Source organism: Lathyrus oleraceus, chromosome 3 (genome assembly GCF_024323335.1).
Source record: "Lathyrus oleraceus cultivar Zhongwan6 chromosome 3, CAAS_Psat_ZW6_1.0, whole genome shotgun sequence".
Taxonomy (NCBI): domain Eukaryota; kingdom Viridiplantae; phylum Streptophyta; class Magnoliopsida; order Fabales; family Fabaceae; genus Lathyrus; species Lathyrus oleraceus.
The window spans coordinates 95,348,053-95,360,572 of NC_066581.1; the positions used below are offsets into that span (position 1 = coordinate 95,348,053).

At 37.2% G+C, this 12,520-nt stretch overlaps 2 protein-coding genes across 2 annotated transcripts; one reads left to right on the forward strand and one right to left on the reverse strand.

Annotated features, from left to right (window-relative positions):
- The first annotated feature begins 212 nt into the window (after positions 1 to 212).
- On the forward strand, positions 213 to 3,636 carry LOC127125574 (receptor protein kinase TMK1). The gene is made up of 2 exons (XM_051054352.1): positions 213 to 2,807; positions 2,899 to 3,636. Exons 1-2 carry the CDS (start codon positions 452 to 454, stop codon positions 3,405 to 3,407), a joined length of 2,865 nt encoding a protein of 954 aa, XP_050910309.1. The 5' UTR covers positions 213 to 451; the 3' UTR covers positions 3,408 to 3,636.
- Positions 3,637 to 5,358: 1,722 nt separating this feature from the next.
- On the reverse strand, positions 5,359 to 10,081 carry LOC127125576 (mediator of RNA polymerase II transcription subunit 27). Its single transcript, XM_051054353.1, has 8 exons — positions 9,750 to 10,081; positions 9,495 to 9,660; positions 8,621 to 9,068; positions 6,687 to 6,746; positions 6,521 to 6,589; positions 6,368 to 6,411; positions 6,090 to 6,287; positions 5,359 to 5,735 (listed from the first exon to the last, which is right to left on the reverse strand). Exons 1-7 carry the CDS (start codon positions 10,042 to 10,044, stop codon positions 6,113 to 6,115), a joined length of 1,257 nt encoding a protein of 418 aa, XP_050910310.1. The 5' UTR covers positions 10,045 to 10,081; the 3' UTR covers positions 5,359 to 5,735; positions 6,090 to 6,112.
- Between the last annotated feature and the right edge of the window lie 2,439 nt (positions 10,082 to 12,520).

Genomic DNA, 12,520 nt, shown 5'->3' on the forward strand with positions numbered 1-12,520 from the left:
ATTATTTTTTTCTTTTCATTTGTCATCTTTACATAAACTATTGATTTAATTATTCATTTTATTTTCTAATTTGTATCACAATTTCACATACATACTAGTTGTGCAAACACAAAGGTATCCGATAGTTGTGGAGAAAGAAGATAGAATAATTACATCAACAAATAGCCTATGTTAAAGAATATAGATACATGTAGTAGCAATTGTAAATAACTTAGTTAGGTCCACCATTACCCTTACCCAATTTTTCATTCATTCTCCAAAACCTAACCCCATTCATTTTTTACTCTCTTTCATCTTTCTTTTTTTCTCACATTCAACAATGCGTTGTTCTTCTTGTCCTTTCCCATTTCATCAAACACTCTTTCTTTTTCTTCCTCTTCTTCTTCTTCTTCCTCTTCCTCTTCACTCTCTCAAATGAACCACCACCACTATCACAACCACAACAACCACCATGAACCACCACACATCACCACTCCTCCTCCTTCTCATCCTCCTACCTTCTCTTGTCCTCACAACCACCCACCCAAACGACCTCAAATTCCTCAACCAATTTAGAAACAACCTCGACAACCCCGAACTCCTACAATGGCCAACACAATCTCCCGACAACGACCCATGTTCCACTCCATCTTGGAAATTCATCTTCTGCCAAAACGACAGAGTCACTCAGATTCAAACCAAAAACCTTAATCTCTCCGGCACCTTACCTCAAAACCTCAACGAACTCACAGAACTCTTCAACATAGGTCTCCAGAACAACAAACTCCACGGTCCTCTACCGTCGCTAAAAGGCTTAACAAATCTCAAATACGCTTTCTTCGACAACAACGAATTCGATTCCATCCCAAACGATTTCTTCCAAGGGCTATCGAGTTTGGAAACTCTCGCATTGGATAACAATAACCTCAATGTCTCTACAAATGGTTGGCAATTTCCTTCTTCTTTGCAGGATTCACCTCAGTTGACAAATCTTTCTTGCATGAGCTGTAATTTGGCTGGTTCTTTGCCGGATTTTCTTGGGAAAATGAACTCTCTTTCGTTTTTGAAGCTTTCTGATAACAGTTTAAAGGGTGAGATTCCGTTGAGTCTTAATGGTTCTGGTTTGCAGACTCTTTGGTTGAATAACCAGAAGGGTGAGGGTGAGTCACTTTCTGGGAGTATTGATGTTGTTGCTACTATGGTTTCCTTGACTAGTTTATGGCTTCATGGAAACAGGTTCACGGGTTCGATTCCGGAGAATATCGGAGACTTGGTTTCTCTTAAGGAACTTAACCTCAATGGCAATGATCTTGTTGGGCTTGTTCCTAGTTCTTTAGGGGATATGGAGTTGGATAGTCTTGATTTGAATAATAACAGGTTTATGGGTCCAATCCCAAATTTTAAAGCTTTGAAAGTTAGTTATAGTAACAATGATTTTTGTTTAAATGAAACTGGTGTTCCTTGTTCTTTTGAAGTTATGGCTCTTTTAGGGTTTTTGGGTGGGTTGAATTATCCTTCAAATTTAGTTGATTCATGGAGTGGGAATAGCCCTTGTGAAGGACCATGGTTGGGGATAAAATGCAATGCGGATGGTAAAGTTTCGATGATTGATTTGCCGCGTTTTAATCTTAGTGGTACTTTGAGTCCTTCTGTTGCGAATTTAGGTTCTTTAGTTGAAATCAGATTGGGGGGTAATCATATCGATGGCGTAGTGCCTAGTAATTGGACTAGTTTGATGAATCTGAAATTGTTGGATCTGAGTGACAATAATATTTCTCCGCCTTTGCCGGTTTTTAGTAATGGATTGAAACCTATGGTTGATGGGAATTCTTTGTTGAATGGTGGTGGAACGGAAGGTCCTTCGTCGGGGAAAAACAGTCCGTCGGGTGGATCGGGGAATAACGGTGAAGGTACGAAGGGAGAGACGAATTCAAGTTCAGGTGATTCGGTTGAAACGAAAAAGTCCAAAAGGAAAAGCTTGGTTTTGATTGTAGCTCCCATTGCTGGTGTTGCGGCTGCTGCTTTTCTGTTGATTCCGCTTTATGCGTATTGTTTTAGGAGGACAAAGAATGGATTTCAGGCTCCAAGTTCACTCGTGGTTCACCCGAGAGATCCGTCTGATTCGGACAGTGCTGTAAAGATAGCTATTGTTAATAATACCAACGGAAGTGTTTCCACTTTGCCAGGGAGCGGGACTGGGAGTAGAAACAGCAGCGCGTTTGGGGAGTCTCATGTCATTGAAGCTGGAAATCTTGTGATATCGGTTCAAGTTCTAAGAAACGTGACAAAGAATTTCGCCCCTGAGAATGAGCTCGGCCGTGGCGGATTCGGAGTTGTTTATAAGGGAGAGTTGGACGACGGGACTAAGATTGCAGTAAAAAGAATGGAAGCAGGTGTGATAACCAATAAAGCATTGGATGAATTTCAAGCCGAAATTGCAGTTCTGTCAAAAGTTCGACATCGACATCTAGTGGCCCTTATAGGTTATTCCACCGAAGGTAACGAGAGAATTCTAGTGTACGAGTATATGCCACAAGGTGCTCTCAGTCAGCATCTTTTCCATTGGAAAAGCCTTGGACTCGAGCCTCTCTCGTGGAAGAGGAGGCTCAACATTGCCTTGGATGTTGCTAGAGGAATGGAGTATCTTCATACTCTGGCTCATCAGAGCTTCATTCATAGGGATCTTAAGTCCTCAAATATTTTACTTGCCGATGATTTTAGAGCTAAAGTCTCGGATTTTGGATTGGTAAAACTTGCTCCTAATGGCGAAAAATCCGTAGTGACCAAACTTGCTGGGACCTTTGGATACTTGGCTCCTGAATATGCAGGTGATAATTTTTTTCAGGTTATTTACTAATATCAAGAAAACGATGAATTTTACTACTAATCCTCACTCTTTTTTTTGTTAAATATATTCAGTGACAGGAAAAATCACAACCAAAGTAGATGTTTTCAGTTTCGGCGTTGTGTTAATGGAGCTGTTGTCTGGACTGATGGCACTTGATGAGGATAGACCCGAGGAAAGTCAATACTTGGCAGCATGGTTCTGGAATATAAAATCAGATAAGAATAAACTAATGGCTGCTATTGACCCAACTCTCGACATAAACGAAGAAACATTCGAGAGCGTCTCGATTATAGCCGAGCTAGCCGGACACTGCACAGCTAGAGAACCAAACCAGAGGCCAGAAATGGGGCATGCTGTCAACGTCCTTGCACCGCTTGTTGAAAAATGGAAACCGTTTGACGACGACCCCGACGAGTATTCCGGCATCGACTACAGTCTTCCACTTAACCAAATGGTGAAGGGTTGGCAGGAGGCGGAAGGAAAAGACACGGGTTATATGGACTTAGAAGACAGTAAGAGTAGTATCCCCGCGAGACCTACTGGATTTGCAGATTCTTTTACTTCGACCGACGGCCGGTGAAATAAAATGGTTTGCTTGTTGCTTTATTGAAGGTTGTTATTTTATTTATTATTAGGTGTAGATACCATGCAATGCTCTTTCTGTCTAAAAAAAATGCTAAGGCAAAATGTGAGTAACTAGAGGTTGAGCAAAATTGAAATGTTATGTGTATGCTTTGTATTTTCTACTATGTTATGGTTGTAGATAGTGGAGAAACAGTCAATGAGAATGCTTGTAATTTGTTCATTCATTTGTTTGGTTATTGATGAATATTGTGTTTTGTTGGTGAATGCACAACATACTGCATTGAAAATGTCAATTCTGCATTTATAAGGTTCATGAAAATGTTGTCGTGTTGGTGAATGAACTAGGTCCCAAAGTATACAGTTACAATGTCACATCTGTTTGCTGGAAAATAGAGGCAACAAAAATTATATTTGTTATATATTTTTAGCATAGATTTTAGAATTGGGTCCAAATCGGTGAGTATGCAAGAGTATTTAATAGAAAAGACCAATCCTTAAAATACAATAAATCGAAGGATCAAAGCTTAGCTGTTGGTGGTTCACAGAAAAAACAGATACATTGAATATCAATCTATTCAATGGTTTTACTAAGAAAGAAGTTATTAAAACACTCAAGTTTTATACGTTATACTTTTTTACTATTTAGTCTATTATTATTATTGTTGGAGATGTTTTTTTAATTCTATTCTGTTTTGTTTGATTACCAAAAGATCTTGAATATAAAACATGCATTATCGTGACGATTTCACTATCAAACGCTAGTAAACTTTTGAAAGACAATAAAACATTGTTTAATGAAATTATTAGAATGAGCTCAGCACTATCGATCGTGTGTACCAGTAATAACACTAACTTTGGTCTCACGTTACAATCAGAGTATATAGCTGTTTATAATGAACATTAAATTTGATAAATCTTATACTAGTACTAGTAATAAACTTTATAGACTGTACTCGTGACAATATTTTGTGATGACGTGTCTCACATATCATGTCGACAGCGATAGTGACTGATTGTCCAATAAGTGATTAGTGGAGCCTACATCTCTGGGACTAATTTGGATTACTGATTAGTCTCCACATGGCATAAATGAAGGCATCAAATCAAGATGATTATTTTCTGCCTATCACTTGGCACTATAACATAACTTCCCTCGCAAACATAAACAGGTGTGACGATGTGGTGTGGCACAGTACTTGTTCGTTTTCATTAGGAAATTAAATTGACACCTATGAATCATCCAAATGCTAATTATGAAACTCAATTCGTACAATCATCTATATTTCATTTCCACCTCAACAAATTATTGCTCAATTGATAAATAACCTTGTACCCCACATTTTGACACCTGCCTCATTATCCCGTGCTTATGGTTGTCGAAAAATTCTTGTGCGTATTCATGGTATGATAGACCAACTAATTAAATTATTAACTAGTTTATTAATTTTAAGGATCAAGAGATTTGATCAAGAGTCAAGAGTCGCTAACTTCTCATTATTTTATAGAAGTGACCAGCTGTTTCCCATGAACCCCGGTAAAGATAATTAGTGGCGTAACACTAATGAAAACTTATGAACAAGTCAATATGGACAGAAAGTTTTAGAAGCACGTGATTATAGGGTATTTATCACTTTTTATTCGTTTAAACATGACAAAAATAGTTGTCAGCATTCAAACAGAAAGTTGAAGTTAGGATTTTAAGCTGGGAAGTAAAAAGTTCTTTCCAAGGAAACAGAATGCTATTGATTTTTTTAAGCTCTGTTCCGTACGCTTTGAAAGTGCTATTGATTGTTTTCACTTGAAAATTTACCGATTCAACTCCACCAATTAAATGCCGATTATGAACACTTTCACAACATATAGCAGTTTTTGAAAAATTTGTTGCTGCTATTTTAGAGGTTACGTACACCATCCACCATCAGAATTAGACTAGTTACATTCACACAGGACCACAAATGCAGCTTTCAATAACAGCGCAACACTATCTTTTAGCTTTACATGTGCCTCAACTCAATCTCAGATTCTCTGTTGGCCCCCTTGAACTATTCTCTATTATACATGGATGGAACTTACAGAGAAGATAGAGATGCGTAAGGAGCATCATTCTAAAAAATGAAACATGGTTATGTCATAATAGTGTTTCACATGCTGACAGATTCTTTGAAAAATACAATCAGCTGGCATTTCCATCTGGCAGACATAAAGCTCATGATGTTCTTATAGTTTTGTCATGTGGCATGCAATGATCAATGTCAAGGTGAGGTTCACTTTCCGGCATCCAAAAAATCAATCTTTCACAACAGACCATGTGCTCTTTTGTTTCCTGAAGATACAGAGAAATAACAAACAAAAACAAACAAATCATTCCAAGAGCGGAACTGTTTACAAAACACTAAAAACAAATATAAGACAACTCATTGCGAGAGGGGAACTAACACTAAAAACAAATGTAAGATAAATCATTCCAAGAGGTCAAGGGGAACTATTTACGAAACCCTGACACAACATTGCATCAATAGTAGTTTGAGAAAATGGAAATGATTGAAAGTAATAACAATTATTAGTGCAGTACGAGGTTGGTCTCGGACATTTGCCGGCAACATGGATACAACTTCAACATGAGGTGTTGGCCTTACAAAGGTAATGACAATAAAATGGAGACAATTGCTCGACTCACCTATATTAAAATGGTCAGTGTAATCATACTTCCCCAGAGAGGCAGCCAATATGATAAGCCATAGTAGTATCTGAATGCTGGTCCTTTGAAGATATGGCTGACAAAATTTTTGAAAGGGAAAACTTCCAATAGGGCCGGTGAACTGGAGGTAACAACAAATTTGATTGTTCATCCATGGCAAGTAGCTTTGAACATTTTCTGTACACCCAAAAAAAATGAGAATAGTAATTCCACCAAATGATATGGAAATTTATTGATCTGGAAACTGCAAATTGTACCTGCATGGTCTTGATAACATGGTCTGGTAACTACAAATCCAGTGCTACAGAAGAAAAAGAACAGAATGCAAAGAAATATTGAGTATGTCAAGAATGATAACTTTTTTTCCAAAAGAAGTGTCATAATATGTAAACGAAGGATAATTTCAGTACCAATAGAGAATACAGCGATGTTTCAGCTTGGTTGCCAAGAAAATACTGCAGAGCTATTGTTGCATACTCCTTCAGTGGAAGATTAAAAAACAAACATGATAAGAACACTTCAAACAGCCACTTAAAGGATCATGGGAAATAAGAAGCTAGTCACAGAAATTGTTACCGTAGTATGTCTATACACATGATAAACTGAAATCCCCCTTGCATGCACATAGCTTCCATTCTGTTAGAGCAGTACACTGTTAAACATAATGAAATGAGCCAGAGGCACTACAAAATTATTATAATGTGAAGTAGATAGATGTAAAATTTAAGCAAATTTACAATGAAATAAGAAATGAAAAAATCAAGTCTTTTTATTATTAAGTTATATTAGAGATAATTTAAGTCATAAATACAAGGAAATAAGATATCCCCCCGGAACAAGGAGAAAGAAAACAAATATGGAACCACTGTCTAGTCTCTGCAAATCAGCAATGTAAACACTCCCTTCAGACACTCATTAGTAGAGAACCTAAGAACTATGAAAATCACAAGATCCACAATCCTATCCCAACATAAAGCACTACCAGGGAAAATAATTAATTAAAAATGTGAACACTCTACTCTACTCCGAGTAAAATAAAAAATGTGAACATTCTACTCCAAGTAAAATAATGAAGACTGGATCACATCCAAAAACTAAACCATTTCTACCAAACCCTTTAAAATGCTTCAAAGTGATTGGTAAACTCAATGTCTATCTCGCTATACCAAACAAAAACCTTTTTCCAAAAAGAAGTAGCTCTATAGCAGATCGCGGAAAATTGAGGAATGCCAGAAATTCAGCAAGAAAAAAAAGAAGAAATCGCAAGGCAGTTGAAATATAAATAAATGTGTATACAATAAAGCATATTGCATGCAAATAAAAGATGCATAAACATAAATTGATAAAGTAACGGACATAAATGCTTATAAATCTCATAAATCTTAATATTTTAAACAGCAAATAAAGCAAGATGCATAGTTGCATACATTGCGTGAAGGAGATGAAGGAACAAAGTGAAGAACATAGTGGTTACCTTCTTTTATGAAGTGGTGAGTTGTGTCTTAGTTGTGTCTTTGCCTAGGTAAAGGTGGTGAGGAGATGTAAACCATCAAATTCATACTCAAACTGGGTGGTTGAAATGGAGGAAGGACTCAAGGATTTTATGCGACACAAAAGTACCGCTCAAGCTGAAGGAAAAAATTCATCGGACAACAGTAAGACATGCTATGCTATACAGGTCAGAATGGTGAGCGGTTAGGAATCAACATGAGAATAAAGTAAGTGCAACATAGATGAAGATGCTGCGTTGGATGTGTGGTGGTAAGACTAGACGAGATAAGATTAGAAATAACAATATTAGAGTGTGTTGAGGTATCACCTATAATAGAAAAGATAGTGGAAAATAGACTTTGATAGTTTGGACATGAAGATAAGATATGTAGATTATGTTGTAAGGAGAGTAGTTCAAATGGAGAGAAGTCAAACTGATGGAGAGAAGTGAAACAACTAGAGGTAGAGGAAGACCTAGAAAAACTATAAGAGAAACCGTTAAGAAAAATCTCGAGATTAACGAATTGAATAAGAACATGGTATTGGATAGAACATTATGGCGGATTTTGATCAACGTAGTCAACCCCACTTAATGATATAAGGCTATGTTGTTGTTGTAGTTGTAGCTATTATATTTAATACCACTAACCAACACACCACTTCATATTTTGTAGTTCTTAATATTTTTAATATTTTAAAAAGTATGGTCGCCACTTGAGCTTTCGTAATTGATTAATGTTTTAAAAGTTTGGCCACCGCTAAAACACACAACTCCGCTATTAATTCTGTATCGGTATAACCAACATGTACGGCAAATTGCAGAGTTGAAATATCGTATCGACTACCCCAAACTTTGATGCCTAATAGCGGTATAGCAGCACCATACTGGTATTTTAACCACACTGGCCAAGTCACTATTTATAATATCCATGATGTGCCACAATCATATACTTAACACCCTATAATGATTATTATGAGAGAAATAATGATAAATATCATATTGATATTGGCTGGTATACCTCATCGGGAGAAAAGAAAGCCACAGCATCAGCATTAGCAGACCCAGCAGGATGCAAGGATATAACAGCTCTGAAGATAGATGGAGACAACAATTCTATCACTGCAACCTTCTCTGGATCAACTATTCCAATTGATCCTAGCCTTGGCTTATTAGAACCATGATAGTCCTGTTCTTGAGAACTCTCATTAGTTACAGAGGCGAGTGTGGAAGCTCTTCTTAACCAGTCCAGACGTTCAAAAGTTGAAATTTTCACATTTGGCACTTCCTTTTCCACTGACTTCAGAACATCTGGTAGCAACCTCAGAAAACTCATGTCTTCCTTAGGTTCAAATGCAACTTCTTCAGACCCACATTGTTTCTTCGAAGCAGATTCATTAGTTTCAATTCCATCTTCAAGATGGGGGAAAAAACGTTTTTTCTGATCAGTAAAAGCTTTGAGAGCTAACCTGAAATCATTCAGAAATCTAAGTAAGATAAACCATATTCATATATAAAAAAGGAAGCTTAATTACAAAAATCTTTAGAAGGAAAAAATAGCTTGATTCCATCATTCACTACACTGAAGTGCTGTTAATTGCCGAAAAGGGGAAAATTGCGGATTGTTAAAATTCTACTATGCAATATGCTATGGCGCCGCCATAATTAGACAACATTTTGGTATAGCAGCATGATATGATATCGAATATTTAAGAACAATTCACTATGGAATATTTAAGAACGTTTCACTATGAATAGTTAAGAAGATTTCACTGTGTTATATTTAGTATAATTAATTCGGACTCCTTTCTCAACATTCATCAAAATGAACTAACTACAAAATGGAAAAGTGTAAGCTAACACAGATTCACAAATCCAAAAGAGCCGAATTGAACCTTGTCCTGTCAACGGCAGAAGCACCAGCTTGACCGGCAAGTTGTCGCTTCCAGGCATAAGCTACGACTGCGCCGTCTGGGCAAACCAGCGGCATATGCAGACCCCAAAAATCCTTCCGCGTTCGAGCCGATTCACTGAGAACTCCAGCTTCTTCAAGCTCCTTTCCTAGAAAATCAAAAAACAAAGAAAACACTAAAACCCTAATCGCGGAACAGAAAATCGAGCAAAACGTACTAGAACTGTAAATTTCATACCTAGGGATCGAAGCTCTTGGAAATGCTGTTGCATGCAAGCATTTTCTTTGAGGAACACTTGTAAAGGCTTGCTGCCTTGGTGAGGCTGTCCGGCGGAAATGAAAAGAGCTTCAAGGAGGCGATCGGCGCCAATTCTGATGTCGGCGATGATTCTTTCGGCTTGTCCGAGTTTTTCCATTGCTACAGCAACTTGCTTTGGCGGTGCCTCGGCCGTGGGGCCACCGGGGGAAGAGGGAGGAGGAGTGGGGGTTGAGATAGTTGCCGCGGTGGCTTGCTGAGTTTGTTGCATTTGCATTGTTTTTGGTGCTTGAGATACCAACAAAGTTAATGGGTTCCTCCTCGGTTAGTATTTTCGTACAACTCGGATTGGGCTTTTTTTCAACAACAGTAAAGGCCCATCAAATAATACAACTTTAACCCATTTATTAATCCACTGTTAACTGTTAAGTGTAACTCATGCATAATTGGTAGGACTGGTAAAAATAACTGTTGAATCGAACAGAATCTTTGAACTAAATTGAATAAAGTTAAAATGATTGAAGAGTTATATTTAGTCGGTGAATTGAATCATATTTATATTAACAGTTTTAAAATCAAATCAAATGACAAATAAATCGTACTGAAACTAAAACTAATCCAAATTGAAATTGAAAAAATAAAAATATTGAAAACAAGTATTAAAATTTTCATTTAAGAAAAAGTATAGTTGTTCGGTTCTTTGATTAATGGTCAGGTTTGGTAAAAATTATCTTGTAATAGTTTATACGATTCGGAATTCCGAACTTGTATATAAAACCAATAGTTTTAGGTCGGTTGGATTTTGAATAAATTGAAATTGTCCGGTTCGATTCATATAATTTTTTATTATGGTTTGGTTCAGTGTTCTGACTGGACTGTAATGTGAAAAGCCCTAATAAGTGGTGTTTTGTACTAGAACAAATGATGGTTTTGATAAATATATTGTTATATTTGTTCCGTATTTGAACCATTAATAGTTGAAGTAGGTGGTGAGAAATCATGAACTGATGGTGTTGATTTCTGATACGATGGTGTGGAGGTGAATCTGCGAGGTTAGCACTCCAATGTCTAAGTCAATTCAAGATTCAAGATGATTCCAACGAAAAGTGGATATTATAATAGTGTACCTTGCATTTCATGTGAGATGACTTTTATATCTTGGGTCGCGTGGAGTGGATTTACATTGATTTTGGCATTTGGTTGGTCCATAAAAGTTACCCGCAAGGCTTATCGGGTGCTTAGGGAGTCGGGGAAGTCTTTACCAATCGTGGTCGTCCTCCAAAGATGTCGTCTGTTTCGAACTATAAGTGAAACGCTTGGAGTCAGTTGAAAAATTAGTGAGGAGCGGGCGCATTAAATGTGATTCCATCACTAAAATATTTCACTAATTCTTTCTAATATGTGGACTGAAACGACTAGTTAGAGCATGATGCTGCCTATAATGCATTCAAGTTTGTTTATATTTCCTAAGGAAAATATAGTCATTAATTTTATAACTTCCCTTTGTTGATGATCTGGTTCGTTTGATCATCTTTACTTGTATATAGGATGGTTGAGCATAAAGGGAACTTTTTGCAATCCTTGAAATTTAGTTTTCATTCCCAAATATTTCTTGTTAGCAAGTGTCTTCTTCTCTTCCTTCTTGAAAGTACTTTCTAGAATAGTTGCAGTTATTTTCTTAAAGCCTCTCCTTTCTTTCATTGCTTCACCAGTTTCGCCTTACTATGTACCCTTCTCAACTCAAGCTTTTACCTTCAACATTCTTTGCTTTTTGGTCAAGATGAATGATAGCCATATTCACATAGTTAGTGATTATGAGTGTGATACTTCATATATCGCAAGAATGGGAACATCCCATAATTCAAATCCCTCTCTCGTTGCTTGTTATCGCATAGGCCACAAAGTTATATCTTTGATCGACGATTCTAATTCAGAAAAGGTATATGGGAACTTCCTTGATGAGATAACTTCTTCCATAGATTATTTTGCTGCCCTCTTATTAGATGTTGACGTTGATGAGGGTCACACTAGCGTTCTTATGCCCCCTCCTGTTTTTTCTTATGCATAAACACAAGCTTCTAAGTCGATGAGAGAATGAGTTGGAATTTTTGTTCAATTTTATAGAAGAACCTATAACTATAAACCTGGTGATGTTGAAATTAATACCCACATGAAGCATATACATAGACCATTTATAGTTTCTTGGGTCAAGCTCGGTGGGATTTTTAAAGTTGATGAGCTATTTCAGAGGGGTGGGACATAGGTGGAGTCGGTCGATGTGAGAAAATATGGTTAGGTGGTTGTATAAGTGGTGGGAACCCCATTCACTATGAATATCGAAGCGACCATAAATTTTACTTATATCATGGTCAACAATCCACTTGATTGATCGGTCATTCATATGGGTTTATAAAAAAGGATATGTAATTCCTTTGACATATGCTCAATCCATTTTATGAGTGTTTATTCACCAGAATAAGACTTCGGCTGCCCTTTTCTGAATTTGAGGTGGTCGTCTTAAAACACTTGAAGGTTTCTCCCTCCTAGATTCATCGCAGGGTCTGGGCCTACATAAAGACATTCCAATTTTTAGTCGAGCATAAGTCTTGGAAACCCTTTATCTGGTTGTTCTCTAACTTGTTTTACGCCGTGCACACTTCCCAGAACGACATTCATGATCAGAGACTTTTTTCACTTCACTTGGATTACCCTTGGTTGACCCCTTTCACCACGTACTATGGAGATTTCTTGAG